Source organism: Microtus oregoni, unplaced genomic scaffold (genome assembly GCF_018167655.1).
Source record: "Microtus oregoni isolate MIOR12 unplaced genomic scaffold, Mior012 000023F_ref0000262, whole genome shotgun sequence".
NCBI lineage: Eukaryota > Metazoa > Chordata > Mammalia > Rodentia > Cricetidae > Microtus > Microtus oregoni.
This window is the reverse complement of record NW_024543082.1, coordinates 8,508,225-8,535,873: the sequence shown is the minus strand read 5'-3', so window position 1 is coordinate 8,535,873 and position 27,649 is coordinate 8,508,225. Positions and strand designations below refer to the sequence as shown.

The 27,649-nt window shown below is 44.5% G+C and overlaps 1 protein-coding gene across 3 annotated transcripts; it reads right to left on the bottom strand.

The window, feature by feature from the left end:
• Positions 1–846: 846 nt before the first annotated feature.
• Positions 847–27,649, bottom strand: Nfkbiz (NFKB inhibitor zeta). Of its 3 annotated transcripts, none has more exons than XM_041672850.1 (13): positions 27,331–27,649; positions 25,471–25,545; positions 8,708–8,841; positions 8,160–8,190; positions 7,928–8,037; positions 6,966–7,759; positions 6,275–6,380; positions 5,759–5,905; positions 5,510–5,573; positions 5,067–5,236; positions 3,918–4,028; positions 3,628–3,795; positions 847–2,198 (listed from the first exon to the last, which is right to left on the bottom strand). In XM_041672850.1, exons 3-13 carry the CDS (start codon positions 8,828–8,830, stop codon positions 2,145–2,147), a joined length of 1,878 nt encoding a protein of 625 aa, XP_041528784.1. In that variant the 5' UTR covers positions 8,831–8,841; positions 25,471–25,545; positions 27,331–27,649; the 3' UTR covers positions 847–2,144. The 3 variants fall into 3 exon arrangements, with proteins under 3 accessions (XP_041528784.1, XP_041528783.1, XP_041528782.1); XM_041672849.1 differs by lacking the exons at positions 25,471–25,545; positions 27,331–27,649 and adding exons at positions 10,944–11,263; positions 11,537–11,808; XM_041672848.1 differs by lacking the exons at positions 25,471–25,545; positions 27,331–27,649 and adding an exon at positions 10,944–11,353.

The window sequence follows — 27,649 nt, the reverse complement described above, 5'->3', positions numbered from 1 at the left end:
AATAAAATATACCCCCAGAATGAACTGCCAATGATGCTGCACAGATGGGACCCCTTCTCCTAGTCTTCCCCAACCTAATACACTAGCCCCTTCCAAAGACCCCAGGCCACATACAATGGGGGCAGAAATACAACTGATTGGGAGAAATGATTGAATAGTCGTGTGAAGTCTCATTGACACTCCTACTACCCACTTCTGTGAGGGGAGGTCAAGTCAATAAGCTCAGCTGTGACCATCTTTTATGACAAACAGGCATAGCTGAATTCATGAAGATGGTCACAGTTGATCAGAGGGCAGTCCTGTGCAATACATGCTTCCATACATTTCCCAGGAAGAAAACTCATGACTTCCATCAGTACTGTCCTGAGACTGGCGTCCCTAGGATACACGTGCAGCAGCTGAAATGTTGGGGAGGGGAAGAACTCCCACCTGGTACTGTCCTAAGACTGACGTACTCTCAAGATGACCCTGGCAATGCCCACACTGTATCCTATGCTCACTCCTCTCTCAGCCTTTTTACTATATAAGCTCCTGAGTCGCCAACATCTATCATTAAATTTTGTATTTTCAGAACTTAAACTTTTACTCATGAACACAGCAAGCCATTTTGCTATGAAAAGGCATATAACTTCAGGAAGCATGCTCTCAAAATAAAGTAATTCAAAGATATGAAAGACAGGTAATGTGTGCCATTAATAGTACTTTTTCTAGGCTGGGAATATAGCTCAGTAGTTAAAGAGTTTGCCTAGCATGCACAAGGCCCTAGAGTCAATCTTTAACAGTGGAAAAAAATAGTAGTTTTCAACCAACACACACAAATAAGGCACCAAGAAAAGGAAATGCATATTATAAGACAACATGAGTTTATTAATGTTCATTTAAACCTATGCATGAGTTCTATCAGTGAGAGGCCTGAGTCATTCCACCTTACAGATGCCAAGTGACTGAATCAAACTTCTGTCCACAAGATATGCTGAATCAAACAATATGAACAATCCAATTCAAAAAATCTCTTTTTACAAAAAAGAACATGAATATTTAGCTACAAAGATAAGTTAGTCAATTAAAAGACATCATTTTAGTGGGTCATATTTATCACAAAGAATCAGTGTACAATCAAAGCTAAATTCTTTTAGGTATGTCAAACATAAGCAAAATAATGTTAAAAGAATTGACATTCCTAAAAGGTAAAACATTTTTATGAAGAGTATAATATACACCACAGCACATTTTTACTATTTGACAACAAAAAAAAACAAGAAGCTTTGCTTCGATGTTTAATTTCTATAATTTCTATTAAGGACAAACAAAAACTTCAACAACTTGTACAAATCACAAATTCTAAGAGGTGAATTATAAAAAGGGTCTCTCTAAGAACATGAGATGACATACAAACATGTCTCTTTCCAATGCACACCACAGCAACTTTGGGACCCACTCCCCAAGTGCTTTATCTGTGAAAACAACAGTTGGGTGATCACACAATAAAAATTGCTCTGAGTGTACAAAATTTTAAAGATGGTAACGATTCACTAGCTCTTATTTATTTTGACTTACACACTCAAATGTCCATGCTACCAATCAAATATGTACAGCATATTAAAGGTGAACATAACGATTATATACAGCTGCAAAGAGAACATCCCAACCACATAGGCCTCTCTCATCTAGTGCAAGGGTGAGCATATTAACCACCAGACCCCGCATCAGACCAAAGAAGCATCAATAGTACATCCAAATTTCTTGTCCCCTTTCAAACGCTTTCATTTTTCTTTTCACGTTTCCAGTCCACGAAATTGGCAATAGCCAGGCAGGCAATGCTTTATGCCACAAATCAAGTCTTTTCCCATGAGTCTTTTCCTACCCCAAATCTACTGTTTATTGAATGCAATTTTACCATTCAGATCAAATTCAGATGTATAGATCCCAGATACCTGGGTATGAAATATGCAAATCTGCCAAGAAAATTAAATATTTGTCTTCTTTTCTTTTAATGTAATCCACTATATAATAGTGAACTAAATGTGCTTGTTTCATAGAAACAACTTACATTTGCCAGTACAGGGCAAATGGTCTATGTACAGATACATCAGGACTGCCTAACTGACAGTGAGTGTTGCTGGCCAGGCTCCACGCCAAGGGAGCTAGTACGGTGGTGCTCGCTGCTGAATGGACTTCCCCTTCAGGATACGTCTGATCTGGAAGAGAGACGGAAGGTGGAGTTTATTTCTCACAATCAAAGTGTTACACTACTTCCTCCAGAGTTTCCACCCGCTACAGCGTCCCTAACTTGTAAGCATAGCTGAGTCAGCTCACCAGCCCCAAGGGTTTTAAAATGACAACTTCCACAACTTATTTCGAGTTTCTTGTAATGACTGTTGAGCGCAAGACAGTAGAGCATTTCCATTACAATTGAAAGTCAGCAACTGTATTCCTCTGCTAATCTCTGCCACTGGTGCCTGTGAGAAGATCTATCCACTACGTGGCAGGAACAGTGGCGAATTAGATAACCTCACTTATCATGAAGCCACCTCGCAGTAACAAGAACAGCAAAGTCCCCATTGCACACTCAAGGACACCTCAATGACTTCGGAGGTCAAGACAGTGGCCAGGATACCCAAGTGTTAAAGCAACTGTGTGTAACTCTATGGGTCTGAGGAAGATGCCAATACTCATCTAGAGGGGCTGACTTTGTATTTCAGCTGGGCAAACTGTGGTATCCACCTGTCAGCCCACAACAGATTAGAAGCAGTGACTTAGAAGAAAAGCTTGTGGTGGCTGCTTATAGGTGCTACAAAGAAGCCTGCCCAGTGACCACAGGCTAACGATGAAGGAGAGAAGCCCTCTCCATGACAGCACACACAATACTGAAGAAACAATGACGGCACTCCAAGAACAGTAAGTCAAGAGCCTCCAGCAATGACCCGGAATGTTGCTGTGTGAGAGTATGTCACAATAAGCAGCAAATACGGGGCTTGGGAGCTGCCATTAACCAACTAATCATGTCCTTTCCAAGCACTGATTTCTTTTTTCTGTTACGCCTTATCGAAAAGTTTTTGTATTTTTAAATGACATAATATACATGAGGACGTCTACAAACTACCAAGTGTCTATGCTCCAAAGAGCTCCACAGACAAGAGTTACTACAACATTTTGGTTCTGATGACAGCTAGGAATCAAAGAAAAGGCTAACCTGCATAAATTAATTTATAATTTATAATCTGCGCAATCACCTATCCACAGCTACCAATCGCCCTGATTCCCTCTGGGTGAAGAGATGATCATAAGAAATAATTTCTTAAATGATTAAGTTCTTATCAGAGGAAAGTTTACTCATGGGAAACTATTCAACCCTTAAGGATAAAATAAAGCCATGCTTAATAAGCACAGCATAATTTTAACACGTTCTAGGTTCAATTTCCTATGGAGGACCAGTTAATAGGCAGAATTATAAAAACTGATACACGCTAAGTATTTATTACATGAGCCTGAACTTCAAACACTCCATTTCAGAACAGCCTACTTGCAGGGCATCGGCTAGCTGGCCTTTGCCCTGCACAACCCCCTCCTCTTTATATTTCAGACCAAAGGGCCTAAAGGCATTTCCACGCCTACTATGGCCCTCACCTGTTCTCCCACAGGGCCATCAGGAACCAAATGCACAGGCTGCTCGTTCTCCAAGTTCCGAGTACTCGGGTCTGCTCCCTTCCGCATCAGCAGGCGGACCGCATCCAACTGTGTCACCCGATACTGCAGGCTGGCAGCCACATGGAGGGCGGTGTTTCCATTGTAAGCCTGAAAACAAAGAAGCAAAATGACACTCATCAGGAAGGGGAAACTCCGCAAAAGGAGCTGAGAACTTGAAGGTGGGAAGGTCATTCCAACGCCCGCCCAGAACTGAGGCTTTCTAAAATTACCTTCGCATTCACAAAAGACAGGCAACTGGGCAGCTCCAAAAAGAGGCGAATGAGCTCCAGATTTGCTTCTTCGGCTGCCAAATGCAGGGCTGTGCGGCCACTTTTACGATCCTTGTGAAGGCAAGAAAGGGAGAGTAAGAATCCAGACAGTCTCTGCTCTGTGTCCTCTCAAATGTCCGAAGAGGCTTTAAAGACTGCTTCAGATGCGTCCTTCTCCAGCCTCCCTGAAGCCCAAGTTTAATGGAATCGCCTATTCCTCTTGTATTCCCAATTAATTTATCTATCTGATGGTTATCACATTCTACTCACACACAGAGCAGTCATTAAAATGTAGAACTATAAAAGACTACTTTTTTATGTGCTATATCAAAGTCCACGTACTACATATTCCTGTGCTTCCACACTTGGGGGCCACCATGTAGAGCTATGGGAGGAATAGCAAGCTCCACAGGGACCCACGTGGGCATCTGTATCCCCGACATACTTAACACAGTGTTTTATGACACCGAAGATAATCAGGAAATAATCCCCAGACTTAAAAAGAATGTTTTCCAGTTTAACATGGGCCAGGGAAATGGGTCAGGGTGTATGGTGCCTGATGCCAATCCTAAGAGCTGAGCTGAGTCCCAGGGCTCACAGTGGAAGGAGAGAACAACTCCTGTGGACTGTCCTCTGACCTCCACGTGGACCCATGCACATGCGTCCACAAAAGAAAAATCTAAGAAAACTATTTTTTAAAAAAAAAAAAAAATCAAACTTTAAAAAGGCAAATTCCCCATTCCCCAAAGCACCATCTTTACGGTCAGCACATGAAAACAGAAGCCAAAGTAACATCAATCTCCAACTTCATTGAATTTTTAAACAAAGACTAATTCATTTCACAGCCCTAAATGACTTGTTTGTTTGTTTGTTTGTTTGGGTAACCCGCAGATTAAAAAGAAATAGAGAAAGAGGAATAAGGCATCTTTTCAAGGCTAAACTTCTTTATTCCATCAAGTTAAAAATGAGAGGGGGGTGAGGAAGTAGTTTCAAACTGCTTCCTTGCGCTTGTAAGCCAGGCCTGGGCCAGCCACACACAAACACACACACACACACACACACACACACACACACACGCCTCCCCCACCCTGCCCTCTACTGTGACGTTACCTTCGCCTCCACTGAAGCTCCCATCTGAATCAGACACTTAATGGTGTCAACCAGACTCTTATTCTTTAGTAAAAGATCCTGCACTTCTGGTGAATGAGGCTGTTGGTTCCTCTGTAGCTCATGCACCACAGCATTGTGAGCGACCACGGCACAATGGAGGGGAGTCAGGCCTGGGAGAAGGGCACACGAGAAGTCAAGCCCTCCATCTAGTTTCTTAGTCACTACAGTTACTCTAAAGATGGTGTTTCACTTCAAATGGTCTCTCTCCATCAAACCTAGTGAGGTAATCTGTACGTAAGCTAGGCAGTTTAAATGCCAATTTCGCCTATAAAGCATTTAGTTTTATTTACCTCCTCCTTTCTTAGTGTGATACTGAATATTCTCAGTACCCTGCACCCCAATTTCCATGTGGTCCTTTATCTGAAAAAGCATCTGGTGCTTACCATCATAGTTAGTTGCCTCAAGATCCACAAACTGATTGCTCCTCATTGCTCCCTTCTGGATTGCCTGCAAATTTGTAAGACACACGCCTGTTATCCAAGGGCAAGGCACGCAAATAGTCACCTACTAGCGTGCTAAGAGATAAATAAATTGACTCCAAACAGATTATTTTAACAAGCAGCCTACACGCAACTTCTTACAGCCAAGCCTTTGGTGATGCAAAGATGGAAGCCGGCTTTCTGGCCTCTTACCTGGAGCACCTGGGAGTGGCCCTTCTCTGCGCAGACGTGCAGAGGCGTTCTTCCCCAGCAGTCTGTGGTGTTCACCTGGGCACCAAGGTTCACCAGATCCTGCACAATGAGGTGCTGGTTGGCAGCTACGGCCACCTGAAAGGCACTCTGTGGACGTTTAAAGAAAGATGTTTTTGAAACCTATTAACACTATCATAACAAGGACTAGGAAACTGAACGATGGCTGAGGGGAATGTCCACACCAAGAAAACAAATCCTATTAATAAACAACCAAATGCAGCAAGATAAGGAAACTAAAATAAGCTTAGGGCGTGGCTTAATTACACGCAATCTTTGGCCAAACAACTACAAAGAGAACATTAATAACTTGTAGGCTGACGGTGGCAAGAGTCAATACCTCAAAGTTAATATTAACCGAAGTCTCTTGATTTGGGGCTCTTAAACAGTCTGCACCTGAGACTGCCTTTCCCCCACTTGGGCACAAGCACATCTTTGCCATGGCAACGCCCTCCTCACCTGCCCATTGTGCTCTTTCACGTCCAGCATGTGAAGCGCGTTCATCTTCCTTGCGAGAACATAGGAGAGCGCTCGCCTCCCTTGGGCAACAGCGATGTGGAGAAACCTGGAGCAGGGGCGAGGAAAAGAGAGGAATCGCTTGTGACTTCACTAAGTTGAGCTAAGAAGACAAAACCTTCCTTCACCCTATTTCTGATGTGTTGATACACTCAAATGAAATGTTACAGAGAAGAATCTGGCTTTTCTGACATGTCGGAAGTCCATCTGAACTGCAACACAGAGAAGATAAGAGGAGGCAAAGCTGAATGCCATGCTGAACATTTAAAATCTATTATTTTCTTAATACTCATGAGTACAAATACTCATATATAATTCTATGACAGTAACATTAGTATTTTATGTGTAAAGAAAATACAGGCATGGAGATTTTAAGTTACTTGACCAGAGTCATAAAGACATCAGAACAGAGTGGGATCCATCTACAGATGAACTTTTAATTGATGCCCAGTCATCATCTAACTGTTTCTGCTCTAAAGACAGAATCTACATTAGTCTTCAGAACAGGTTTTTAATAAAAAGAAAAAAGAAGAAAAGAAAGGTAAAAGGAACATCCTTTGTATGAATATGGACTATCATTGTGCCAACCATTAAGGTTCAACCGTGAAAAGACGTGAGATGAAAGGATACTCACGTGTCACCATCTGCATCCTTATAGAGAAACTGGTCTTGGGAAATATTTGCCAATTTGCTTTCTTCCTGCTCTACCTGCCACTGAAAAAATGACTTCCCTAGCTGTGTGGTGCTCATTGGGCTTCCCATGATGTTCTGGAGCGACAGGGAAGAGCCTAAGGAGGGCGAGCCAGCATCAGGCACCGCGACTGCCTCGCAGGCACTGTTTGGCATCAGGCTGAAGTTCTGCAGCGGAGTCTCGCTTTGTTGTGGGATGCTGGGGGGAGGCTGAATGGGAGCAGCGATAGTCTCAGATTCCCCGTGGCCACTCAGAAGAGAAACAAAACTCTGGCTCGTGCAGAACTGTGGCTCCTGATGATCAAAGAGGTTCGATTCATACTTGGGAGACTGGGATGTTCTGGAATAAGAACTGAACTGCAGAGCTGGGTTGTGTGGATAGTTCTGGTGCTGCTGTTGCTGTGGCGGCGGCTGCTGCATGTTCTGGGTTTGGGGCGAATACTGGTACATAGAAGCCTGGTCCATCATTTGTGGAGAACCACCAACTCGGAATGGTTGGTACTTCTGAGATGCAGAAAAGACGGACCCTCCATGGAAATCCTGGCACTGGTCTCTTGGAGAGTTCTGGGGCAGCACGGGGCTCATCCAGCTAACCTGGACAGTGTTTAGGGAAACTGGGCTGCACTCATTCTTGATGTTTATAATATTCTGAAGCAGGTCAGTGCTGCTTTCCAGCTTTGATTCACCTCGACGGACATCTTCCATGCTCTCTCCCGGTGCAGGCGTTTGAGGTGGTGTCTGGAAAGAACGAAAAGAGAACAAGTTTCACAACCGCTAGACGTAGACTCAGAGGTAGGGTACATGACTAGCTTCAATCACGAGCGCCGAAAATAGCTTTCTTAAACAGCAGCACCATCCCAGGAATGGTTCCACAGAGCGTTCGGAGGAAAACAGCGAGACACTTACCACAAACTGAGTGGCCAGCAGCGCCGGCCGCTTGCAAGCCGGTCCATCAGACAGGGTATCAGTCCCCTTCCTTTTCCCTGCAGCGGACACTGCGCTCTTCAGTTCTGTTCCTAGAGAGAAAGAGTATGCAGTCTGTCATCATTCTACTCTACAAATTCCACCTATATCCACACTGAGTCATTTTACTGTAAAAAACACCAATAAAATTAGGAAGAACCAGAGTAGCTCTTACCTGTGAGTTGCTCAATGTTCAAACTCCGTGTCTATAAGGGAAAAGATTCCAATTTAGTCCGTATAAAATGGTTTCTCACTTAGTAAAAGATTTCTCTCTACTACCCTCTACAACACACCATAATCTCTGAAAAAATAAATACTGACAGAACAGCTATCTCCAGGTTTGTCCCCCCCCCCCCCCCTCTTTCTCTCTCTCTCTCTCCTTCTCCATTTTCACTTCTAGCCTAGTCAATCCTGGCCAAGATGAAATTAATAAGACCATCTGATTCTTTCCTCTCTAATCAAAATGTTCTATTTTTACTGACGCCTATGAACTTCTTTGTCCCTAAACTGCTTTCACTTTGTCCGCTCATTAAATTTCTCTTACACCCTTTGCACTGAGCCAAGTGCAAGGACTACAGCAAATAATTAAACAGCTACATCCTGTCCTATGAACTCAGGTCATTTATGAAAAACTGCAAGTGACTCATGGGACCTAGGTTAGCAAACACCAGTAACCCTGGCAGACTAATCTCCCACTCGCTCAAAACCAAGAGCAGACGGCACCTTCAGCTCATCCGCAGACAGGCTGGAAGACTTCTGGCTTCGGATATGCAGCAGGAGCTCCTTCACCGAGTTCTTCACACGAACGCCTTGGAAAGGTCCTTTCTGCTGCCTGCCAACCCCCATATGGGGCTCGACTGTTCAAAAGAAAGGGGAACGTCTCAATTCCATCTCTTCAGTCAAGAATCACGACAGCACCCCCTCTCCCCCCCCCCAAAGACTGCTGGCTGACGGAGAAAGTCCTCCAACAGCAAACTCAAAGCCTTTCCAACATCTCAGTCAATGGATTCTCGGCAGCAGTATCCAGTACTGCTCAAGGAGTCGGTGTCATCTGGCAGATTTTTCCACCAGGCACCCTAAGGAAATTAAAGGACTATCAAATGTGGTCCAGGATTCTTGGAGCCAAAAGATAGATATACCCAAGAAAAGCCTCTCTGTCCCTGTGAGCTATTTACTCGTGAAATAGGATCAGAGGTTTTGCCAAGATTGTAGGCTTTTAATTATTCCTGACTTTGAGAAATCCTTGGAGGAGTAGGGTATAAATGAGGTATTTGTAGTTTCTAAAACAAAGTCTTTTATGTTTCTAAAGAAAGTATAAAGTACCTTCACTTCATTCACCTAAGAAGGAACAAAACTTCCTCTAAAGAGCTCAAGGTACCAAAGACTTCTTAGTATTTTCTTTAAGAAAGCTGCTTAAGTTCGCGGAGCCCATTTCCACATACACACACAGGATTTCCCCCTCACTTACTGCTCCTAGAATTACGTACATGGGCATTCTCAGTAAAAAGGAAACAGGCAATTCACTTTAAAACTTCAGAAGGCAGTTTAAAATTCACTGTGAGTATAGTATTCGCCTCCTGGCCGCAACTATGTAACAAGCTCTTGAATAGGAATTGAACACAATATTCCGAAACTCAGGAAAAGAATAGCTGGTCCATTACTCAGAACAGGAAAAATAAAATGGAGAACAACGCATAATTTGACCCTCTATATCACAAGAATATGAGACAAACATCTCAGTGATGGGCCAAATGAAATGATCGGATGGATGGTCTTTCTTTTTAAATTCAACAAACGTCCGAATAGTCAAAATCTAACAGCATTCCTCTGGAGTGACAGAGTTAAAAATTCCATGCCCACGTCACAGGGAGAAAAAAATGCAGTTTCAGGAATCCCCCGTGGCTTGTGTGGTACACCAAGAACTCGCAAAAAAACGGATCAGCCAATGTCACAAAGGGCCCAAGGAACCCAAAAAGGGCTGGAAATGCATGTGCACCAAACTTTTTATATACAGTATACGCGACACTGTGGCTTAAGGCATGCCATTCTAAATTAAAAGTAGTTTTTTAAAAAATAGAAGACAACCAAAGTTTGAGAGGACAGCAATAAGGAACAGCAAGGAGGCAGTCTTTAAAGTATTTTCGATTAGAGCCACAGATGAGAAAATCTAGGCGGTCTTTAAATCTACCCACAGCGGCATCCTGTTTTCCCCCAAATTATGCAACTCGGTTTATGAAGAAAGGAAACCATGCAACTCGCCGCCGCGAAAGAAAGGGCTTCAGTAGCTGTAACTTTTCCATTCTAAGGCACACGGAAAAACAAGACTGCAGAATTCTGAGCAGGCCTCTCAAATTCCAATTTCCTAAAGTAAGCGCACAACCTGAATCACTTTTGCGACCCCAGCGTTTCCCTTACATCTCGATAAGTGGTTTTTCTTTTATTTATTCCTATAAATATACTAGGAATAAGTCGTGGCTTTAAACCCAGTTCCCAAAGTTTTACCCTCCACCACTGCTTCTCGCTAACAGAGCTCCAGAGGAAAAACTATGTCTCCATCGGACCCAAATCTCAGTGTAACTCTTTCTCAATGGTTGTCGAGCTCGGGGGGGGGGGGGGGGGTGAGAAAAGTGAAACAATAATGGGTTATGATATGAGCGAAAAGGAGAATCCGAGACTCTCAAGTTATTTCCCCCAGATTCCAGGGCTCCAACCAGCGGGGTGGTCGGAGCTCGAGCCCCCCAAGTCGCCTGACTCCACAGACAGTCAAGGACATCGTGCCCGAATAATCAAGACAAGACATTTTAGCAGTCACTCAGGACTACTACTCCGTGTCTGTTCCGCTGCTAAGGCAGTCGCCGGAGCCGCTTGTCTAGGCGCCCCCTAGTCTGGAGAGCCATGCCCCGTTCTCCCAGGCGTGTGAGCCCCGAATAGAGGGGCACGGGGTTCCGCGGGTGAGTACCTTGTGGGCGCTCGGCGCGGGCGCCTCCTCTCGGACGGGACTCCACGGCCCCGCAGGAGGACACGGAGGAAGGGGAGGAGAAGTCGGAGGAGTCGGAGCCGGGCGAGCCGGGCGCCGAGGGCACGGTGGACAGGTAGCCCGCGTCGCCGGCACCGGGGGCGGAGGGCGGCGAGTTGCCGTAGAAGTAGGCCAGGTTGAGCGGGCTGGTCATGAGGCCGCAGTCGCCGGCCGCGTCCAGCAGCCCCTCTCCGCCGCGGCTGTCGTCCAGCAGCTTGTCCACGATCATGCTCCCAGGCTAGGCGCTCGGGGTCCCCAGACACCTGCGCCACCAACGGGCTGAGCGGCTGGCTGCTGCAGGGCGGCTCGTACGTGCGCGGCCCGAGACTGCCGGGCTATTTAACGAGCCGCGATCGCCGACACCCCCCACCCCTTTCCCCCCACCCTCCGTACCCCGCCCGGCCATTGGCGGCTCCTGGTCCGCCTCCCGCCCCGCCTCCGGATGCGTCTAGTTTCCAGTAAAATGCCCGGGATGAGGCAATGCGCCCTCCGCCCTCGCCCCGCCCTGCCCAACCGGTTGTTTTCCGGCGGCTCACCTGGAAACCCCGGGGAGCACTCGCACCCCGGACCCTTGCCCGTGCCAGCTCCAAGTCTCCCCGGCCGGCTAGCCGCACCCCCACAGACCGGAGCCCCTCAACAGTCCGCGTGTGCAAGGGCTGCGAACCCCGGATGCCTGCGGGGAGCCCCGGGCCGCTGCGGGAACGGGTCCGCCCGGTTCCGGGAGTAGGAAGACCGAGCCGTGCGTGCACGCAGCCCTCCGCCCTCGGAGTTCGGTCTCCTCCCGTGCCTCCTAGCACTTTACCCGCCTCCAAACCTGGAAGCTTTTGCCCGCGTTCTTTCGGGCCAGGTCTCCATTTCAGAGTGCTTGAAGTTTTTCCAACTTCATATGTGGGCCATAACTAATCATTATTTTTAGGTGCAGTATTGGAATAAAAAGCAATGTCCACCCTTTCGTCTCCCTCAATCCTATAATAAAGTCTTCCTTGTCAGGAATATGAATGATGAATACACATACACGCTTATATTTTTTATATTTGTGTGTGTGTGTGTGTGTGTGTAATGTTTTATTCTGCACAACTTTACCTTGTGTCTGATAAACACAAGAATTGATGTTTCTGTCTGGAATACCTTTTTCAATGTTTATATCACTATTGCTGCGAATCCAACTGGGAAAACAAGGGAAGTTTCGGAGGTGGGGAAGCGGGATGAATGATTAAGTCTATCCTTTAAAGTACATTCTTAACCCGGAGAATTAGGTAAGCAAACATGTTTAAAAAAAAAAACTGGCTGTGATAAGCATTATGAGCGATAACAAAGTTCAGTGCACAGTCTAAAGAGAGGATTTTCCCGTGGAGACGGGAGGTCAAGGGGAAAGTCTTCGCAAAGAATGAGGCTTTGAGATGGGCCCTGAAGGATGGGCCCTCAGGGGTTTGCAGGAAATTCATCAGCCAAGAATTGCGGCCAGGAGTCGGAAAAGAATTTACCTGCCTCTTAGGACTGCCAAGGGGAAGACAGCATTAAATGTAAAAGGTAACTTTAAGAGGAGCACCTTCAGGGGCTGGTGAAGGTGCTGGAACTTTAATGCTCACTGAAAAAACGCGGCGGGATCTTTAGGCAGGCGAAATGAATCTAGAAACGGTTTTAGAGGCTACTGAGGAAGTCCGTGGCCATTAAGAATTAATTGACGGGCTCCAAGAAGGATGACCCAAGCTAGAGGAAGAAACAGTGGCCAGAGGGAAGGTGAAAATAAACAGAGAAGCAAACAAACTACGAAGGCCGAATCCACACCCCTGGCACAGCCTAAATGCTGAGACCAGCCGGGGTCTATAAGGCAGAAGACCAGCCACAGCTCTATAAGGATTAAGTGGGGGGTGAGCATTGCTTAAGTTACTATCACTGAGTTCTGAGAGCTGACACTCCTGCTTGTTTTCTGGAAATAAAGATGGGGAAATGAGGGGATGTGATTCTCAGCTGTTAGGCCCCTGCTCTGTGCCCAGGCCGGAGAAAAGAACTGTCAAACCGCTCTAAACACGGCCCAGAGCTACGTGCCAGCTGGAGTCACCGGCTGCGAAAACACAGCTCTGGCTTGTAAAGGTGCAGGTCAGGTCCGTCTCAAACAGCTCGAAGCAGACTTTTCCTGGAACCACTTCCGCACGGGCTAGATTGAGGGCATGTCCCCTGGTGGTAGCCGACAAGAGGGACTGCTGTGACCGGTGCAGAAGGGACAACTCTGCGATTGGTGAAATTTCGCAGGAAGGCCGTAGGTGACCAGTACAAACACCCCTTTTCTAGCTTATAATATAAACAGACTGCCCAGCTCAATTTGAGGGGCCGCCAGCAGACACCCTTTGGTTCTTCCCATTGTTGTTACAACAGGCCCAACTAAAGGCTCTTAAATGGTGTTGCCTTTTTATGATGAATTCCTGAGTTAGCATACAAAAGCAATGGGTTTCATTGCTGCCATTTGATACATATCTGTTATGGTATTCTGTTCTAATCCCCCCACACTCACACTCAATCACTATGTTGCCACTGGCTAGACACCTTCCTCTAGGATGTACTCCCTTCTGAATCCATCACCCTCTCTACCTTTAAATCTCATGACCCCTTTTTCTAGCTCCACTATACACACACACACACACACACACACACACACACGTGCACACGCACGCGCGCACACACACACACACACACACACACACACAGTTATCGCAGTGATTAAAATCCCCACTTGTCTAACATGGCTCTGATGCTGTGTTATAAAGGGGAGATTAGAAGACCTGTCTCCTCAAGGCTTGGATGCCCTCTCTGCATCTTAAGGACGCTGGGAAAGGCAAAAATAACGTATCAGAGAGCTGTGTGACTTGTGGAAAGGAGAACTCCACTCCAAAGTGACCTGAGGAAATCCTTTCGCTTGACTTTATAGATGTTAATAATTTACTTTATGGTGCTTTATACAAGAGAACAGTTTGAACAGTTTTATGGTGCCAGTTATGTTGTAATACCATCATCAGACCAATAACTCAAGAGTTCTAAAAATGGAAACAGAATTTTAAAATGTAATGAATTTTCCTAATACCATAAATAATTCAGAACAGCATTTAATATCTGACACGGAAACGCCAGTGACCAAGAGGGTGGGAGATTGCACTATGCTGACTGAAGAAGTCACTAACGTCTGCTCCCTGATTTTGCTGAGTGCCATTCCTTCTCATCAAACACTGGTGAGCTGACCCATTGTTTGTCACAAAATACCAACTTCAAGTAAGTGACAAACTGGATATTCAGACTTTTAATTACCAAAGAAATCTGCTATATCAAAAGGAATAACTATCAGTATTTGTTGGCAATGAGAGAATTCAAGTTTTTTAAATTATTTATTTATTTATTATGTATACAATATTCTGTCTGTATGCCTGAAGGCCAGAAGAGGGCGCCAGACCTCTTTACAGACGGTTGTGAGCCACCATGTGGTTGCTGGGAATTGAACTCAGGACCTTTGGAAGAGCAGGCAATGCTCTTAACCACTGAGCCATCTCTCCAGCCCCGAGAATTCAAGTTTTTAATGAAGACTCAGAATTTGAGGCACCCTCTGTCAGACCTCTTGAGTTGGACAGCCTCCCAATAGTTAAAGACTTGTGATCAGGACAGTAGTGATGTTATCAATAGATTTTTAATAATGAAACACACACACACACACACACACACACACATATATATATATATATATATCATTATAAAAATGATAAAGCATTAGAAAATCTGCCTCACTCAACAAACTGATGAACAATGCAAGATATTACAAAAATCACCTATAGGTAAAAGAGCCGTTGGAGTGCAAGACAGACAGTGGATTTAACGGAGCAGACATAAAAGTTAGCTGGGGTCTAGTACAACTCAGCGGTAAAGCACTTGCCTAGCATGAGAAAGGCCTTGGGTTCAGTCCCCAGAAACACACACACACATGAATTTCTGAGAACATGGTGCTGCATATCTGCAGTTCCAGTGCCGAGAAGGCAAAGGCAGGAAGATGTGGAATTCAAGATCAGCCTGACTACATGGTGAGATCTTAGCTAGCCTCAGCTGCGTAATAATATCTCAGAAACAAAAATGTTGCTTTATCAATTGGTATTTTTCAAAACTTTCCCATTTGAGGACTGAAAATAAGACGCATGGATTAAAAATACCTGCTGCTCTTGCAGAGAACCCAGATTCAGTTCCCAGAACCCACATGCCAGCTTACGACCACCTGGAACGCCAATTCCAAGGGATCTGACACACTCTTCTGGGCTCCAAGGGCACCAGGCACACATGTGGTGCACATACATACATAAATACATACAAGCAAAATACTCATACACATAAAATAAAAAAAATAAGTCTCACAAAACAATTTCACACTCGCTGTCTCCTTTTGTGGAGTGGAGGTGGTGCACATGTCTCGCCCTGTAGCCGAGGCTGCCCTCGAACTCACCATGTAGACGGAGATAAATTCAAACTTGCACCGTCCTAGTGTCCCTGCCTCTCTAGTGCTGGGTTTAGAGGCATGCACCATCTTTTTTTAAAAAAAAAAAATATTTTATATGTTTGTGGAGTAGCATGCTCCTTCCACATCAAAGGTGTGTAGAACGGAGAGCACCTTAAAGTGATAAGGCCTCTCTTTTCATTATAGGGGACTGGGGGATAGAACCCAAGTCACCAGGCTTGGCAACAAGCACCTTTTCCAGCTCAGGCACTTTGCCTGCCCTGGCATGTGCCACCTTTAACCCCACTTCCTTTTAGATACAGATAAAGCACAGCTGTCACTCACTGAGTATACAAAGACATGAATGCCTTATACGACAGAATTTTAATCCACAATGTTTTCTAAGGATACTCTTCATTGTACAGCCCCTAATTCAGAATCTAAAACTTGACGTTTTTGGTTAGGGAGAGGGATTTGTTGTAGTCGTTGGTTTTTATAGAGACTTCCTCTGAATTTCTACAAGTAAGGTAGTAAGTAGTGTACGCTAGATAAAAACACCAATTCTAGAACTGGTTTAGAGCTGAAGAAGAAACCAGCCTAGGTCATGTACAAAACAGACATCATCAATGAAATAACTAAAATCATTAAAAATGAGAGCCACGGGATACAATCTATACTTTGGCACCCTGATAATGTCAATGCTAGCAGCTACCGAAAGTCCACCGTACACTAATTGCTGTGTTGGGTTATTGACATTATCTCTAGTGTAAGTGCTGACCGAGGAATGGTCAAAGACTGGAGCGGAATCAATAGAGTCAATGGTCAGAAACTGAGGCAGCAGTTCATGCGATCTGGCCAAGCTCAGCGCATGTGAGCAGATAAAAATACAAGCATGCGTAGCTACGGCTGGGAAGACTGCAACCCTGATATCGACCATAAAGTCTGAACTTTCTGTTACCAAGAGATAGGTGGATTTAATAGTTAATCACAATCACCTGAACAACCCCCTCCCCTCCCCTACAAACTGCTTACACTTTCAGTGTATTTTAAGTTAGAAACTGGGGACCACAGGCTCTAAGTTAGACAACCCTTTGTGTAAATTGCTACCTAAGAATGGCTTTTACACTTTTTAATCATTCATTTTAAGTGCCTATTTAAGTACCTACGTAATATCCATCTTCCCTTGTGGCCCTCAAAACCTCAAATATTTCTACTTAGTTCACAAAGGTAAAAAAAAAAATTCTACTCTCTGGTTCAAGCAAAGGTATTTAGATGACCGTAAAGCCTGCAAACCCAGTTTTAGCAATTTCCAGCTGTGTGACCTTGGGCGACTTCCTTAATCTCTGAGTATCAGTTTATGCCCCTAAAAATTGAGAAAAACTATTTAAATCAGACTGCCGTGTCACATGAGATAATGTGGAATGCATTCAATGTACTGAACACAGCCTAGACACTGAGCGAATATTGGTTCCCTCTCCACCCCTCTACATTATCATGAGCTGTGAGTAAACTCTCTACTTCTGTATCTCAAGCTGCAGCGGGCGAAACAGATGACAGGCAGGACACAAAGGACCTGTTGTTAGTCATACCTGTGTCTGCGCCTGCAGAGCACACACACCAACACCCCCGCCCCCAAGCCCTTTCATGTTTGTGCCACTAAACTGGTCAGGAAGAAGCTGGATGTCATTTAACATACTGTGCCTGATGATGGACAAATCCAGGGGTGTCAGCAAATCGGCTCTCCTCTCCGCATCCTTCCACCTTTCCTGTTTCTGGCCGTCATGTCAAATTCCCGCTCCTAAATCTCATTCTAAATTTTACAGGCTTGCCCTGTTACCTACAAGATAAAATCTTCGTCAGCCTGCATCATCCTTTACAGTGTGGCGTTCCAGAAAAGCCCAAAGGGGTCGGGGCAGGGTGGACAAAAAAGGCTCTGTAAAGGAGCAAAGGACACAAACGAGGTGTTTTGGGAGTTTTTGTTTTGGTTTGGTTTTATATGTCCAAAGTTTCAGAATCCTTGATCGTGACTCTTGGTCATTTTTCTCCAGGTTCCCGGATGGGTGTGACTTAATCAAATGGAGCCCTGTGCCTAGTATGATCTTCACAGTGGTCTGTGGTTCCTGAAACATTTCCCTGGGGATCGTAATGGTTCCTAAAACCAGAAGTTCCCCATCTGTTGGAGCACCCTCATTTAAATTCCTTTATCCGGTAAGTTTAGCCCCACTATACCACTCAGTGTGCTGATATGTATGTTATGAGAAGAGAACTGAAAGCAAGCTTAAACGTACCTTGGATGCTTCCTTGACAGAGCTGATGCAAAGGCCGAGCCAGCCTAAGGCTGTATCACGGCAACCCTATGGCACCATTGCACAGCAGCAGCATTACAGAAGAAACATGTGGACAAGGGTGGCAGACATACTTGTTATATGTGAATGGGGTGTTGGCAACCACACAGCTACAACAAGCTAGGAGTCTAAGTACAAATATAGCAAGTAAAGGGGAAAGAGATCCAGCAGCAACAACAACAAAAAAAAATCCTCAACAAATAACAACAAAACGTAGACGAAAACAGATAATCTCAGAGTAACCAGATTGCAGAAATAGCTGAATTTCTTAGCCAGAATCACACCTAGTTTCCTACAAGGAAATGCAGTAGCAGCGGGGGATCCAAGGTGATCTTTGCCAGGGGAAGGCACAAGCAAAAACAAAACTAACTTCTCAGGTTGCGTCTTTTGGGTTGTCCTGTTGTTCACTTATCAAATAGCATTTGTTAAAGAAAAAGACTTCAACAGAAAATAAAAGGCAATATCTGGAATATAGCCAACTTAAACCAATCTGAAGTCTATGAGTCACAAATCTCACCAGTCATAGGTTCGCTCAGTAAATACTTGAGGAGCAGCCACAGTGCTCTCAACACTCTCCCGGATGGTCTACTGGACAGCACTGAGCAGAAGAGCCGTCTGTGCCCTCGTGGAGCTCACATTCACAGCAGAGACGGACAGCAACTGAACTGCTGTGTAACGGGGGGCAAGCGGTGTGATGTGCCAGGAATCGAGGTGAAGGAAGCAAGAAACGCATTCCAGACAGACTGGAAAGCCTTCCTACTGCCCTTCCACTCCTGAATGACCACAGGCCCTTTAACACTTAAGATTTTTATTTTGTTTAGTTTAGTTTTTTGTTGTTGTTGTTTGTTTTATCTGAAGTAGAGTCTCACTGTGTAGCCTTGGCTGTCCTGGAACTCACTGTGTAGACTAGGCTGGACTCTGACCCACAGAGAGTCGCCTGCTTCTGCCTTCAGAGTGCTGTGATTAAAGGTGTGGGTCAGACCTGAGACTTTTTATCTCATTCTTTCTGAACTTAATAAAGAACATCGCCCAGTCCCACAAGCTCAGCTCTGACCTGAGTAAGGTCTCCAGGTTGCGGTGTCGGCCTCACCTCTAAATTCTACTCCCTGTTGCCACAAGCATGACTGGTAGTTCAAAAACAAAACCTATGGGAGACAACTCAGCCAGTAAAGACATGAAGACCTGAATTCAGTTCTTAGAACATGTGTAATGAAACGCTAAGTGCAGTAGCACACACATGTGAACACACATGCATGCATGTGCACACCACACACACACACACACACACACACACACACACACAAAGGTGAATAGCACCTGAGACAGGCTACCCAAGGCTATCCTCAAGTTTCCACATGCACACACACGCACACCTCACACATATATGCATGCAGGAAGGAAGGAAGGAAGAAAATCAAACTTATTTTCCCTCTTTGCACCAATATACACATCAAACGACTCTCTTTGCGACCTTCAGAGATTGCCTGGTTTGCTGAGAACACTTGTGCAGTACAAAGACCTGGGTCCAAATCCACAGTGCTCATATAAAAAGTCAGGTCCAGCTGCATGTACCTGCAGCCCTGGCATTAGGAGGTAAAGGGAGGGACATCCTGAGAGCATGCTGGCTAGCCAGCCTAGCAGAAATGACCAGTTCTGATTCACTGAGAAACCCTGACAGAAGGCATTTTGGCCGACATCGAAAGGAAGACACCTAAAGTCATACTCTGGCCTCTGGGTGTGCACATCCAAATGCATTCATCACATGCACACACCAGGTTTCCAGAAATTTCTAAACAACTTAATTCTTTGGTGCTTCTGCTCCTTCACTTCAGCATAGTAAAGCTCTAATAGTTCTTTTCTCCGAAGTGGTCCCTACCCACGCCCTGTGCGCTCATTCTCCCTATCATCTTATTTAAAAAGGGCTCCAGGACTCAGGGAATGACTCGGAGTGAAAAGGCACCTGCTGTCCTCGAGGACATGATTCGATCCCAGGACCCACATGTTCCGGGGAAGAACAGACTCTCAAAAGTTGTCTCCTGACCTTTATGCGCACACCATGACACACACATGTTCACACTCTCACACACACATGCACACACAATAAAAAATGTAATTTTAAATACTAATAACAGCAACTAGAGAGGGTTCCATCAGTGGGTAGAGTACTTCCTATTAAAGCATAAGGTGCTGAGTTCAGATCCCCAGCAGTCATGTAAAAGATAGGTACACAGCATACATGTATATGCATATTATATGTATGTATGTATATTATACCCCCAGCAAAGGAGGCAAAGACAGGCCAATCCTGGACCTCTCGGCTAGCCAGTCTAGTAGAAATGGTGTATTCCGGGTCAAGTGAGTGACCCCCTACTGAGCCCTCAACACAGAGACATGACTGAGGAAGCACCCCTACACACAAATAAATGATTCAACAAACAAAAATAGCAGGAAGATTTGGAAGACATTTCTCCTGTTCAGTTGCTGAACCCAATGACAGAGTCGAGGTCAAACCAATTACCTGAGCCTGTAACCCTATCAAACCTACCAGTCCAGCCGTTCATATGCCCCCACCGCCAGAGAATGCGGATGCCCTAAACACTGGGACTTCAAAACAAGACTACATTTGGAGGTAGGCCTTGCAAGAGAGGAGCTAAAGCGAGGTCAGAAGGAGCCCTGCTGCAGTTCATTGAACTGGTTTCCTAACTGGTACACGCGATATGCAAGGAGCAATGGCCCTGTGTGTACACATCCAGAAGGGTCCATGTACAAGTTCAGGAAAGAAGCCACGGGAGAAGTCAAACTGGTTGGGCCTGTATATGTGTGTGTGTGTGTACATATGTATGAATGCACCTATGAATACAGATATGAGTAGAGGCCAGAGGCTATGTGTGTGTGTGTGTGTGTGTACATATGTATGAATGCACCTATGAATACAGATATGAGTAGAGGCCAGAGGCTGTGTGTGTGTGTGTGTGTGTGTGTGTACACATATATGAATTCACCTATGAATATACAGATATACAGAATACAGAGGCCAGAGGTTGTGTGTGTGTGTGTGTGTGTTTGTGTGTATGTGTGTGTGTGTGTGTGTGTACACATATATGAATGCACCTATGAATATACAGATATACAGAGATATACAGAGGCCAGAAGCTCAGTCTTGGTATCATTCCTCGGGCACCGTACACCTTGAGTTTTTTGTTTGTTTTGTTTTGTATTTTGAGATTGGAGCTCTCTTTGGCCTAGAGTTCACAGAATGGGCTAGGCCAGCTGACCAGTAAGTCTCAGGGATCGACCTACCTCTACCTCTTCATGATAGGATTACAGTCATGACCGCCATGTGGAAGATTCCTTTACACTGTATGAATATATGTTGCTGTGATTGGTTTAATAAAGAAGCTGGCTGGCCAACAGGATAAGGTTAGGCAGAAGAACCAGACAGAGGATGCTGGGAGGAAGAAGGGTGGAGTCTGAGGAGTTGAGAGCTGCCGCAGAAATAAGATGAACGTGCCATGTTGAAAGAAGGTACCGCCATGTGGCAGAGGGTGGACAAAGAAAAAATACAGGTTAATTTAAAATGCAAGAGTTAGCTAGTAACAAGCCTGAGCTATCTGCCAAGCATTTATAATTAATATTAAGTCTCTGTGCATTTATTTTGGAGTCAGCGGTCTCGACAAAAACTCCGCCTACACTATCATGCCCGGTTTTTTTTTTTTCTTTTTCTTTTCTTTTTTTAAGCATGGGTTCTGGGAATCAAACACAGGTCCACATGCTTATGCAGCAAGTGTTTTACCAACTGAGCTATCTCTGGAACCCTAAATTTCTATTTTTTTATGCAGCTAAGTTGGGGAATACATCACTGTAACAGCTCTAGCAAACTAATACTTGATTGCAGTATATTTATATCCTCATGGTCCGCGTTGGGAAAGGCACATTAGTTCTTGCTGCAAGCTTTTATCCATGCTAACGTTCTTGCCTGTGATACTTCTCATCCTGTGAAATCACGGGGTGTTCAGGTAAAGCAAACTTTGTTTCAAATCCCATCCAGTCACTTAGTAGCCATCTACCATTGACTGTCTCCTCTCGGACTCTTTTCCTCACCTCAAAATGGGTACTTAACTATTTTTGATCAATGTGTTGATATACATGATATGCTTAGCACACCAATGATGGTAATTTTATTATTGTTATTATTATTCAAATCTGATTTAATACTTGATAGTTAAATATTCTGACATCTTTGGCTCACCAACCTACCTTGAAGAAAGCATAAGGAAAGAGGATAATCTTGAAGGCAGGTTTGGAGCCCCCTTCCCACAGGGCTTCAGCTGCCTGAGAAGAATGAAGAGTTGGTGTGATAAGCCACAAGGAGTTTCTAAGCAAAGTGAAATATCAGAGGTGCCAGCCGTGTGCATGTGGGTAAGTGGGACACTGCAACAGTCAAGGTCATGAACAGCTGGCCTGTAGTGGTACCCACAGAATGAAAAGGGGGTGCTATTCAGGGAAATGATTCAGAAGTATAACCCATAGGGCTAGAAATGAGCCAAAAACCAGAGAATGCACAGAGACAGAGCACTGCAGGGCTGACAACGTAGGGGACGTCATGAACAGAATTAAGGAAGCCAGTGGGAGAGCAGGAGGAGTCTGGGTTTCCTGTTCTGCTGCTGGCCTGTGTCTCACCTCTTCTCTGCAACTGATGAGAGCAGTCACTCACCATCGCACAATCCGCTCGCCAGGCATAAACAGGAACCTTTACAAAAGGTTACTTACAGTCTAAAAAGGGGCTGCCCCAAAGTGAAATACCAAAACCTTTGGAACCTAGACAAAGGAAGTATAGAATGTGGCCCCTGAATATTGCTGCCACATTGTGCCTCCTGAGTGACAAGCCAGCTGTTATCTGTCACCATGCCCTAGATATTTAATTAGTGTTGCGTGTAAGGATCCCTCTTATCTTAATGCTGGATGCTGTTCAACACCACAAGTAAACAAACAAAACTGTTTTCCTTGGTTGTTCAAGAGATAAGAGAACTCTGGCCCAGGACAAGCTTAGTGGGCTTTGCTCCTCCCACCTCCGCCATCTTGGATCAAGCTCCTCTGATGCCACACTAGTTATTTCAAGGGTAAATTCAGTAGCCTAGCCCAGAAAACTGCAATTTTAGTTTCCTCTAACCCTTGCTTCCATCTCAGATTGGATTCACCTTCTGGCCCTTAGCAGTGGTAAGAAACTGAAGGTCTTTACAGCTTTCCTGATGGCTTCCCAGACAGTGAGTTGTTTCCACTGCCTTTTACATTATGGAGTATTTATTAAACAAAAGCTCCTGGAGCAACTGTGTGTTATGATGTGGAGATGAGGGGTTGGAGGCAAAGAATGAAGGAAGGTGAAGTCAGGGCCACCCAATTTCCATCCTCTAGGATGGGACTTCTTCGTTCATCTTCAGTCACAGGCCAAGTCACTACCATCTGTGAGTTGCCTTGTAGCTCTGGCCCTTTTAAATCTTAGGGAAACCTCCCAAGGGTTCCTAGGAATTTGAAATTTTATGACCAGTAATTCAAATGTTTTAAAGGATCCATATATGAAATCCAGCACATTGCCTCAGTGGTTGTCATAGAAAACCTTGTCTTGAAAAACTAAACATGCACACAGGCAGACAATAATAATTCAAGTTCAGATTTAAAAGTCGAAGACAAAATTACCATACGATCTGGTAATTTGACTTCTGGGTAGCCAACCAAAACAGTGCTTAAAGCAAAGACTTAAACACATATTTGTCTACACAGGCTCATAGCATAAAGCTCATAACTTTGATGTCATATATAATTTTATCATAGTTCTAAAATATTTTTGAAATATTTAAAGACAGAAGAAAAATTTTCCTATGGGAAAAAAAAGAAGACAAATAGAAAGAGTTCCTTCTTTGGCAGCCAGTAGTTTTAAAATTCTTGGCCATGACAGAAACAGAAAAGAAGACGCAAGGAGACAAGCAACCCGAGAAGAGCTGTGAACGTCACTTGAATGAGGACATGGAGAGCATTTACAGCAGGGCATTGCGATGGTTTTTGTACCTCTGCATGGCCTGTAGAAAGTTTCTGCCACATTTCTTTTCTAAACATCCTCTCAGGAGCATTTAGTACTGCAGACATTCTCTGCATTGATCTGCATGCCATGGCCCCTTGCAAGGCAGCCAGATCAGTGTGCATTGTAATAGCTTAAGGTTTTTACCGCCAAGAACCAATACTTGCCCTCTTGGGGTGATGCTACCCACTCTGAGAATGCACAACTTATAGCATGAACCCCTTCCCATTGGGTGCTGCTACTCAAGACGCAAAGCTTAATCAAAATAAGCAGAGGGTCTCAGAGTGGACTTGAATTTCACCATGCATTTTTATTCTTAGCTATCCAAGTAGATTCATTTTAACTCCTCCACTCTAGGGATACCACAGGGCCTGTAGGAAATGCAGGCTGGAAAGGGATTGTGAGACATTCTACAAAATAATCAGGAAGAGCAAGCATGCAAATGTTTTTATATAGCTTTCTGGAAGCTCCCTATGAAAGCAGATACTTCGGCTAGCTTATTAGCTCACTCTGAAATATCGGGGATGGTCAGTGGGCTTCCACAAGGCTCTCTTCTTCAGAGGCAGCAGCAGCAGCAGCGGACCTTTGGAGGGGGCGGGGTGGAAATGTTCTCCCAAAGTTTATCTTTCCAACATGGAGACAAAGGTCCTGAGTAGGCAAAAGGAAATGGGTAACAGGATACCCATCCCTGCGTCTGCTATTGTTTCTGAAAAGGACATAGAAAGTAAACGGCCAGCTCTTCCCAAAACCTTAGACCAGCCACTCCTGTGACTCCAGTCTTTGAAATTCAAAGCACTTTGCTGTGGTCTTTTTCAAATCTGCATTATCGTGGTGGATATCAAGCAAAGCTATCAGTTAACTACGAACAGGGAGTAAGTTGTAGCCCATACTCAGCCCAAGATGTAGAAGGGTCCTTGGGAGGAAACTGGCCTCTCTTGCTGGCACATTTGTATAACTAGTCTGGTGGCAAATCTAGATTCTACCACTTAAAACTATCTCAGGGACTCTGAGCCAACTGCTCAGTTCTCTCAAGTCTATGAAATATGGCTAAGAACAAGGCACCTCAAGTGCAAATATGAAGAAAATCTGAGCTCTTGCAGGTTCACCTCCTCAAACAAGTGTTTATAAATGTTAATTTCAAGTTACGTATTTTTTCAGTCAAATACTTGAGGCCTCAACAGAAGGGACAGGAAGTGTTTTTCTTTAATCAGAAGCCACAGATGAGCTCAAATGAGCCTCTTCACCCACCCAGGGCAGACATGATGCTGTCTGAGCCCAGGAAAGATTTCATAATCCTGAAGCTGTCCATCAGAAGAGGGCTGTATTCCCTCATAGATGAGCCCATAGCCTCCTTCCATGAAAAGCAACGGAAATTCAATATGTTGTTTCAAAGCAATGCCAAACCACCAAAACTTTTGATTCATAAATCACAATGACCTACATGTATGTAAACTTCAAACACTGGTTAAATTGAGAGCTGTACAAACCTCAGCTCCGAATAAAACTCCCCATTTCCCCTTCTGAAAACACCATCCAAAGGCACAAGTAAGGTATAGATCCCACTTAGAAAAACGGTCACCCTCTCACCCTCAGGAGTTCAGCATCAGGCCAAGGAGATCGAAAGATGAAGTTCAACATGGATCTCTGAATCTTCTTAGTAAGCTGAGGGGACAGTTCAAGAAACCACCAGGTGAGTGTCAATCATTAACCAAGAGGGACTAGTCTTTAGGTGTGATTGCTCTCTGAACAACCAGAAAGCCTTCCTGGAGACCATGCTCCCGGGAGCCTACAGCTTTTGGGAAGACTGGTTTCTGTGTTCTATGAACAGGATCTCTTTTGGGGACAAAGTAAAGAACAGGTTTCCCTCTTTCCCTTTATAAACCATCTTACTCATTGTTATGCTGACCCTGGCCCTACATGTACGCAAGGCAGAATGCCACCCAGTGCACAACCACTCTGTGCTGTGCACTGACCTCCTACACTGACTCATCCTGGAATGACTTCTGGCCCTTCAGAGCTTGTCACCTGTCCCCTGCCCAGCTGTGTCCCTCACCCACACAATGTTAGAGAGATGGTGGAGGGAGTAGAAGGCACACGGTATTCTCAAGCCAAATAAAACATGCTTGCATGGCACGTGATTTAAGCTTTTCTGTATCAGGATAACTAAGGGCAGTGACTGGGATTAGAAATGCTTCTATTGTGTTATCCAAACAATGTTTCCCAACCTTCCCAATGCTGTGGCCCTTTAATACAGTTCTCATGTTGTGATGACCCCCAACCATGAAATTATTTTCTTTGCTACTTCATAACTGTAGTTTTACTACTGTTATGAATCATAGTGTAAACATCTCATATGTGAGTATCTAATATGCGGCCCCCGTGAAAGGGCCATTCGACTCCCGCAAAGGGGTTTCAACCCACATTTGAGAACCCTTGGACTAAGAGAAGCAGAAACCATTCCACCCACCCAGGCACTGTATTTCTTTAGATACTAGATCCAGTTGAATGTATATATTGCCAAGTGCGGAAGATTTACATAATGAAGGTCACATCCTCTTTGAGCCAACCCCTTTGTCTGTTATAGCCAGTTCACTAAGGCCCGTGTAAGAATCTCTAATCCATTCCATCTAGAAACCTGCCATCACTTGGACAAAACCTTTTAAACACTTCAGATAGATTATTATGAACCTGGAGGTTCCACCACACCATCAAATCAATGGTTTCTCTCATTCATAAAATTTAGATATATAGAAGTCATGTAAGAATTACCTAGGGTATGCTATAAAAATATTTCAATCTACTCAGATAAATTGTTTTTATAAAGATGCAGTTTCATGTTTTCCCTTGGTGAGAAAATATACCTTTAAACCCACCCATCAAACTTCCTGGGAAATTTCCACCTTAGGGTACCAACATTCTCCATCACTGGCTAAAGATAAATTCATACATTAGAGTTCCAAGGTCTTCATCACCCATCATATGCTCCCTCCCCCAGCATCTTAGTTCTTTGTGCGCCTTTAAGGCAAACAGACATAATTTACGCTATTACCAAAATATTAAAACACCCTGGAGCCCACCCTCCAAAAACAAACAAAAAAAAAAGTCCTAAAATATTTTGCCACAAAGCAAATATTATTATTTAAACAACAGACAGCTCCCAAAGAAAGAATATGGAAAAGGAACTGGTTGAGGGCAGTTTATCACTGAAGAAACCTTTTCATGGGCTGGAGAGATGGTTCAGCTGTTAGAACACTGCCTGCTCTTCCAGAGGTCCTGAGTGCAAGTCCTAGTAACTATATGGTGGCTCACAACCATCCATAGTAGTATCTGATGCCCTCTTCTGGCTTATAAAAGCGTACGGTTTAGATGTAGCACTCATAAACATTGAACAAATAAATCCTAAAACAAATACCCTTTCATATTAAATGTCAAATAATGAAAGTATACCTTTGTGTTTGAAGATTCAAGTCACACAAATACGTAAAAGCAAATCAACCGTTTCCAACTGTAAGCAGCGATAATGCCCCGATATGTGAGAGCATCAGAAGGTTGATCGGCTTCCTTTTGAGGTTACATGATAAGGAGCAGTTGAGCAGCCCCTTTCTCTAGAGCTCGCCGTCTGACCTCGTGGCAGGAGGAGCCAGCTCTAGACCTCGGCCTCCTTTATAGCGCTGGCTTTCTTCTTGCCAGCTAAGCGAGCAGAGGGGGCGGGGAAGCCCAAGCTCGCCTAAAATACACCCTATGCTCATCCTCGGGTTCGATCGGG